At 54.6% G+C, this 8,383-nt stretch overlaps 1 protein-coding gene across 1 annotated transcript in view; it reads right to left on the reverse strand.

Annotated features, from left to right (window-relative positions):
- Positions 1-7,991, reverse strand: part of TRAPPC9 (trafficking protein particle complex subunit 9) — a 568,317-nt gene extending 560,326 nt beyond the window's left edge. The window contains exons 1-3 of the mRNA XM_079106933.1: positions 7,851-7,991; positions 5,059-5,255; positions 1,871-2,464 (exon numbers count right to left, since the gene is read on the reverse strand). Coding sequence (XP_078963059.1) covers positions 1,871-2,454 — 584 coding nt within the window. The 5' untranslated portion in view covers positions 2,455-2,464; positions 5,059-5,255; positions 7,851-7,991. The remainder of the gene's footprint in view (positions 1-1,870; positions 2,465-5,058; positions 5,256-7,850) is intronic.
- Between the last annotated feature and the right edge of the window lie 392 nt (positions 7,992-8,383).

Raw genomic sequence — 8,383 nt, forward strand, 5'->3', positions numbered from 1 at the left:
TAACACGTGGATGGAGGCAGCAGGTAAGTATATGTGGGAAAGCAAGGAAGGCACGAGAAGCCAGGCGCAGGGCAAGCCGGCCAAGCAGCGCACACAGCCTACCTTTTCAGACCCAACAACACACTCACAGGGCGGTATGACAGAAAAGAAAGGGAAAGGAAAGAAAGAGGAACAAGCAACATTAGAAACGTACAAGAACAACTCTGAGAGCTACAACTCTACGCACACGAATGATCGTGGCTCTGCAGGCAGGGCAGGCGGGGGCCTGGGGCAGCACACACCCACACCCAGGGCACCTGGACGTACATCCGGCCACAGAACGCGGTGTCCGTGCAGGAGGTGCAGGCAAGGGGAGAGCCAACTCTGCTCCTGCGCCGGCCCACAGCCTGAGAACGTGGGAGCTGAGGGGTACAGGCCACCAGACCCAGGACACCAGCCACCAGGAGAGTGGATCTGCCCAGCTGGCTGGCCTCACAAGCTACCCAAGTGCAGAGGTGACCAGTGTTTGCAATCGTGAGAATGGGGACACCAGGAGGGCCCTTTATCCTCATCCTCAAGCCAAGAGCACACGTGCAGCTGAGGAAATGGAACTCCCACAGACCCGCAAAGACCACAGGATGCGACAGGCCCACTCTGTGCTTCCAACTCCTAGGCCAGACTGGCCAGCTGTTTTGGGTTCTGTGACGTCTCCTCAGACTTACCACCAACCAGTAAGCTGCCGTGTGGCCACAGAGCAGTTCCAGAAGCACCCGAGGATCTGCTCTGGGGCAGACCCTGGGCCATGCGATCCTCAGATTACCATTCCAATCCCAGTGAGGAAGCGACTCGAGTGACCAGGTGCCTCTGAGGCCACAGGCCAGGGGTCACAGCGCTCTGCACTCCCCCCCCAGCAAGAGGGGCTCCCCTGTGCAGAGGCTGCTGCTAAGCTTGAATGCACCTCTACCATGGGGCAGCGGCATTGCAGGATGGAGAAAGGGCAGCGGGCAAAGGGAAGAGGAGACCTGGCCTGCTTCCTGCACCAGGGAATGCTGACTTCACAGCAGGGACGGTGTGAGACTGACTCCCCACTCTATCTAGCACCCCTTGGCACACGGAGTGCAGCACACTCCCGCTGGCCTAAGGCAGCTCTTCAGAGGCTCCCTGGCTGTGTTTCTGTGTTGCTGTGGCTGTTAGGTGAGAACCCAGCACCTAGTTCTTGCCTCACCAGAATCAGTATCTCATCTGGGAATGAAAGTGATGAGTCTCAATGAAATTTTTCAGGGTTGACAACATAGCTCAACGGTACAGCACCTACCTTGTATGTGCAAGGCCCTGGGTTCAAAAAAAAAAAAGGTTCCAAACCATGCTACCGGGCAGTGCTATCCGACAGAAACAAAGCACAGGCCAGAGGTAAATTTAGGTTTCTAGTTGCCACATTTTTAATAAGTAAAAGCAAAGAGCTGAAATAGATATGAATAATACCTCATTTAACCTGACATATGAAGTCCAGGCATAAAGATATCAGTGAGCTACTCTGTCCTTTCCTCAGCAGTGAGTCCCACAACCAGGCGTGCATGTTCTGCACAGCGCACCTGGACAACACTGGCCCCCTTGCTGCACTCAACACATGTGGCTGTGGCTGCTGCACTGGTCAGCAGCTGCAGGAGTCTCACCAGGTCCCCAAGGGGACCAAGTATACACACTGACCCTGGGGACTCCCCTCACTCTAAGGCCACCCTGTTTTTAAAAGTCATTTGTCTTAAAAAACAACAGACAACACCCTGTCCCCACTGCAACAGAACTCCACCATCAGCGCCCCTGTGCAGAAGGAAGCAACCCAAGCTCCCTGGGGCCCAGGCCCCAGGGTCAGCAGTCCCCCAGGTCTACTTACCTACTGTCCGTGTCCAGCCCCACAAAGTCCTTCTTCTCGAAGGGGACACAGAGAAGAGGGATCTTGTCCCCAGACTTGTCTGTGGCCCTGTCCAGGCGCTTGGACTCCAGCACGATGAAGAGCGACTCAACGAAGTCCTCGATGCGCTTCTCCACAGAGCTGCAGTCCTCGTAGCTGGGGTAGAAGGCCACGTCGGGCCGCTGCTGCTCCGCCACATCCCCCTGCAGCCCGAAGACGAAGAGCCGGGAGTCGTACAGCGTGGAGCCATAGATCTCCTTCTGCACGTGGAACTTCTCGAAGGTCTGCGGCCAGTCCTTGGCCGAGAAGCAGTCGGTGATGGTGATGAGGCCCACGACCTTGCGGTGCGTCTGGAAGTCACCCCACTCGTTGTTCTCGGGCGGGTAGTGGTGCCGGTACCGGATGAAGAGCGCGCGCTGCGAGTCCCGCATGCTGAGCTGGCTCACGGCGCAGATCCTCCTGTAGATGCTGAAGAAATTCTCCTCGGAGACGACGCCCACAGGCTGCACCACCACCAGCAGGGTCTGGTGGTCCTCAGCACACTGCATGTAGTCGGGGACACTCATCCTGAAGGCCCTGTCCAAAGAGAGAAAACTAGACTCTGAGGAGCGGTGGTGACCTCAGCATGGCTCAGGGAGGCCAAGCAGCCTGTGCTGCTATCCCATCAGTAGTGGGGACAGCAACCTCAACACCAGCACCATTCTACCCCGATGGGCTTGTGGTTCTACACTGGACATCACTGTGTGACACAAGTGACCCATGCAATGTCACTGAGGCTTACTTTTCTTTTTGGTGAGAAACCACAGTTGAAACTAACCATGTGCAAAATCTCATCATTCACCTTCCCAATGTCATGAGCACAGAAAAGACAGGCTGCCAGAAGTGCTCATGGACAGGAAGCGAACATCGTAAACAAGTGAATTCTCCCAGCTGGACAGAGTCAATGCAATTCTGATTAGAATTCCTACCAGGTTGTGTGTGTGTGTGTGTGTGTGTGTGTGTGTTTGTGATAGTGGGGATTAAACCTGGAGGTGCCCCACCACTGAGCTACGCCCAGCATTCCCTTTTTTTTCTTGTTACCATACTGGGGATCGTTCTGCCAACAAGCTACCACCCTGGTCCTTGTTATTTTTTTTATTTTGAGACAGGGTCTCACTTAACTGCTCAGGCAGTCCTTGAACTTGCAGTCCTTCTGCCTCAATCCCCCAAGGAGCTAGAATGACAGGTGTGCACCACTGCACCTGACCCTACCAGATTTTTGATGAAATATAACAACCGATTCATGGTCGGGAGTACTTACAAAACCCCAGAGGTACCACCAGGAAGGGGCATGTACAGACCAGGTGGAACTGCTAATGGGGTAACAGGGTGTCTTTGCAGCATGACAAAAATGTTCTAATGCTGACTGTGGTGTTGGCTGTGCAGCTTGATCTGCATGTGATCCAGGCCACTAGCTCATATTCTTAGGTTGGTGACCTGGATGATATCTCAATAAAGATAAAAAGCCACCGTTAGCACAGCATTCTCACGGAGATAATTAGCCCGGCGAAAAGCATTCAAGCTCAGAACCAGATCCACACACACGAGGAGATGTGAAAGGCAACAAGCTGCCACTGAGCCACGGCAGGAGACGCACTCCTGGACGGACAGCCCGAAGGCAAGCCCAGCACCAGAGCACGCGGAAGGAAGACGCGTGTCCCGGAACACAGGCCTCTCCACGCCAGGAGCAGGTCCACCACCACGGCAGTCAGGTCACTTGGCACCCACCAGCTTGACAAGAAAACGGAGGCCTATGCCCGTCATCCCAGCAACTGGGGAGGCTGAGAGGAGCACTGCAAGCTCAAGGCCAGCCGCGGCAGCTCGCGTGACCCGCTCAGCGCTGAGAAGGAGGGGGCGTGCCTCAGAGGCAGAGGGTCCCAGGGTTCAACCCCTAGAACCAAAAGATAAATAGTCTTTATTGTTATAAAATATACATAAATCCTACCATTGTTTAGCACACAGTTCTGCAGCATGAAGTGCAGTCACACTGCTGGGCAGGACTTGCCACACCCAGCTCCAGAACTTTGCATCTGAAACTCTGTGCCCACCAAACACTAACTCCCCTGCCCACAGCTCCTGAGCACTGCCACTGTACTCCATCTCTAGGATTCTGACTCAGTAGGTACCTCACATAAGTGAAATCACGCAGTGTGTCCTCTTGTGACTGGCTTACTTCACCCATGTCGTAGCACGTGCAGGATTCCCTCCCCTTTCAAGCTGAATAATATCCCATTGTGTGTAAATAGCGTGTTTGGTTCATTCATCCACTGATGGACGCGTGGGCTGCTTCTACTTTTGGCTGCTGTGAATACTGCTGCTATGACACAGCTATACAGACAAAAATATGTAAGTATGAAAAGCAGCAAGCGTTCACAGAGCTGTGGACGAAGGCCACTCTCCCATTCGACAAATGGGAGCACAGAGAGTACGTCCACTGTGGAAATGACACAGGTGGCCCGCGCACGCCCTGGGCCCGGCCACTCCTCCTACGGAAACTCTGGCACACGGATGGCAAGGAGACATAAACAGAGTTGACAGAAGCCAGACTCGGAGATGACGTGAATGCCTGCCAACACAGGAAGGGATAAATACACTGCAATAGTGACAGCAAATGGCCCACAGCTATACTGCAGGAATCCGGGTGGACCTCAAAAATACAATGGGCAAGAGAAGTGAAACGCGTTGCAGACTAATACAAACAGAACAATTCCATTGCATCACATTCACACACAGGGAACAGCACTGGGTGCAGCTCGGGGCAGAGCACCTGCCTACCATGCACGTGGCCCAGGGTTGGATCCCCCACACAGAAAAAGAAAAAAAGAGGCAACACTGAACAATATTTTGTTGAAGAATATTTACAAACACAACAAAACGACAAAAAATAAAGAAATGTGGGCAGCGGCACTGCGGGAGGGGAAGGGGGGATGGTGGGAAGCGCAGTCCTGCGCAGCAGGTACGGACTTCAATGGTCGTCCCCAACCTACGCAAGCATTTCATGTTGGATGTGTACTTCGAAATTTGTAAAGAATCAAAAATGAATATTTCAAACATTATACATTTGATGTTATGTTTTTCAAAGATTTTTGAGAGTTATGAAAAGGAAGAAAGTCAACCTTCCAAGTGCTTACAGTCTAGCACGCGACAGGCTGCCGTGTGCGGGACCACAGTCCTCCTCCACCCAGGGACTCTGCTGCTCCTCCAAGGCTCCTCTCAGGAGAAAGCGAAGACTCAGAAGTCACGTGTGCTGTAGATGCCGTTCTGCCTGAAGACGGGGACAGTGGCCTTGGACACGGGTCTGAGAAGGGGAGTGTTCTATTCCTCTCCTCTGAAGAAAAATGAGAAAAACAAGAATGTGTGTGCTCGTCATAAATCTGCAGCAAACCTACTAAGTGCCTGGTAAACATTCACCATGACAATCATTTCTTCTTAGGGTAACTTCCTTTTTTGTTAAAAACATTCTTAGCAGCACACAGCAGGGTGCACCTGTGGCCCTAGCACTTGGGAGACTGAGGGGGGTCGGGAGGGGGGGCTCACTTGAGCCAGGAGTTCAAGACCAGCCTGGGCAACATAGCAAGACCATCTCAGTCAAAAAAAAAAAAAGTCACGTGTATGAAACGCAGATGCAAGCAGAGGTGGCTACATGTCTCTCAACTATCCTGTCTGGGCAAAATCGAAGACACGCAACCCAACTATTGACCCTCCAGGCTTTGGGATTTCACCTACAAAGTCTCAACAACCAGGTCCTCCTCAGGGTCCCTGAGAAGCACAGGAGGGGCCACACCCATGCCCTGGCACACCACCCAGCAAAAGTTGTCCCTGAAGCTTCTCGGAACCAGAGCAAATTTCTCATAAACTTCTGCCCTAGATTCAAACCATGCCTCTAACCCAGGAAGAAACGGCTCTTAGGGGCGCTGGCAAAGGAAGCGTACTGAGACTGCACCGCTTTCACACTCAGACTCCGCAAGCCCCCAAGGCAGGTGCTCCCTGCGGTTCCCTACTGCCTCCTTCCGGGGAATCTAATGGAACATAGCCTGGCGCAAGGTGGTCAGCGTGTCGGAGACAAAGCTGGCACACATGTAAAAACATCAAAAATGTATTTGTTCAGCATGGTAGCTTCTCCAAGAGTGAAACCAGAGGGCAACCAGAAAAGCAACATTCTATTCCCAGGGATATACCCAAGAGATCTGAAAATACCTGCCCATGTCCAAAATGTTCATAGCAGCAGTACTCAAATTCGCCAAAATGTGGAACAAGTCAAATGTGCACTGTGCCAAACAGACCCACAAAAGATGGTCTATCCATGCCATGGAATGTTTTTCAGCCACAAAAAAAGTACCAAGAACTGATACATGCTATCACCTAGCCTTGACAGCATCATTTGTGCCCAAAGAAAGAAGCCAGACACAAATGACACGCGTCACACTAATGTGAAATGCCCAGAACATGCAAGGGCACAGAAATCAGTGGCTGCAGGGTGATGGGGAGCAGGGGGACCAGACGGGACTGCAAACAGGGGTGGAGCTTCTTTCTGGGGTGATGGAAAACGTTCTGGAATGGCAGTGGTGGCACGGCGGAGGATACACTGAAACTCTCCGGACAGCACACTTAAACGAGCAGGTTTGCTGCTAGGTCAAGGACTTGTCAATAAAGCTGTTATTTTTTAAACATTTCTTGAGTGTGGACTGCATGCCTGTAATCCCAGATCCTCAGGAGGCTAAGGCAGAAGGATCACAACTTCTAGCAACTGAGCCAGACCATGTCTCAAAATAAAACTTTTTAAAACCGGCTGGGGATGTAGCTTAGTAGTACAGTGTTTGCCTGGCATGCCTGAGGCCCTGGGACCGATCCTCAGCATCAGGGGGAAAAAAAATTTCTTGACAATTATTTTTCCTTCTCCACTACTAGTCTGTTGTATAATTTTAAAAACAAAACAAAACCTTGACAGATCTGGAGGACTGCAACATTCCTAGGTCTTTGACATCATGAAGCTGGCGCTCCTGTTTCAACTATTAATAAAGCTGGCCCAGGAAGCAGCTATCAGTGCTTTTAGAAATGAACAGTCACGGGTTTAAATGCGGGGGGATGCCTCAGTCACAGCCTAAAACCTTCAGCTCATTTTGAAATAAACTGAGCCGGGCTTTCAGCAGTGCAATTTCCCCCTCTCCACAAAAACACGTGAAGACAACACACACTGCATCCTAACACCAGAAAACTTATAGTTGAAAGGCATTTATGGGTGGGTGCGGTGGCGCACGCTTGTAATTCCAGCTACTCTGGAGGCCGAGGCAGGAGGATGGCAAGTTCGAGGTCAGCCTCAGCAACTTAGGAGACCCCGTCTCAAAGTGAGTGTTGCTCAATGGTGGAGCGCCCCTGGGTTAAATACCCAGCATCACCAAAACGTCGTCGGGAAGGTAAGCGGGCGCGGGCGGAGGGGTGACAGGCCAGCGCGGGGTGACACTTTCCTGCCCACGGCTGCACCGGGACAAGCGGGAGTTGCAGGGAAGGGTTCGAGGCGCTCCTCCCGCAGCAGAGAGCAGGAGAGCGGCGGGTCCCGGGCGAGGGGTGTGTCGCCGCCCGCGCCGGGGCGCCAGCCGAGGGCACCCGGCGAAGGTGGACGCCGCGCCGACCAGGCGGGCCCAGGCCCGGTCCAGAGGCAGGTGCGGCCCGGTCCCGGGCAGGTGCGGCTGGGTCTGCCGCGGGCGTGGACACGGCCCGGGGCAGGTGTGCGCAGGGCGACAGGCGTCGGGGCGGCGAGCGGGGCCGACCGCCCCCGGGCGGGGAAGCGACCCGGGCAGGGGGAGACCCGGCCGGCAGGCGCGGGCTGCGAGCCCCTCCGCGGGACCCGGCGGCTGCACGGCCACCACACGCGCCTCCCCGGCCGGCCGGACTCCCTGGCCGGAGCCCCCCGCTTCGCACTTACGCAGCCGGCGGCCCGGGGCCGGAGCAGGAGCCAACGGCCTGGCGGGCTGCGGGCCGAGCTGCCTCTGCGGCCGCTCCCCCGGCTCAGGGCTGGAGCTTCCGACTGGGGCCGAGCGGCGCCGCTCCTGCGCGTGCGCGGACGCCCGTCCTGCCGGCGCTCCAGCCCGGGTTTTCAGAGAGACGCGGGGAAGCGCGGGCGGCGGGAGGAGCTGGACAGGATCGGGGAGGAGGGAGGGTGGGACCCGGAGGAGCTGAAGGCGGGGGATGGTGGGAAGAGGAGGAGGGAGGAGGGAGGGACCAGGAGGAGCTGAGGGAAGGAGGGGGAAAGGACCAGGAGGAAGAAAGGAAGAGATGAGGGAGAGGAGCAGAAATGAAGAGCAAGGTTTTTGCTCCTAGGGCAGCACACCCCCCAGAGAAGGACCTGTCCTGTCTCCCAGCCACTCTAATCCATCAGGGCTAGTAGTAGAGATCCCTGCACGCCTGGGCTCTGGAGGCTGAGGCAGGAGGTTCTCTAGTTAAAGGCCAGGCTCAGCA

Source organism: Sciurus vulgaris, assembly GCF_902686455.1.
Source record: "Sciurus vulgaris genome assembly, chromosome: 1".
Classification (NCBI taxonomy): Eukaryota; Metazoa; Chordata; class Mammalia; order Rodentia; family Sciuridae; genus Sciurus; species Sciurus vulgaris.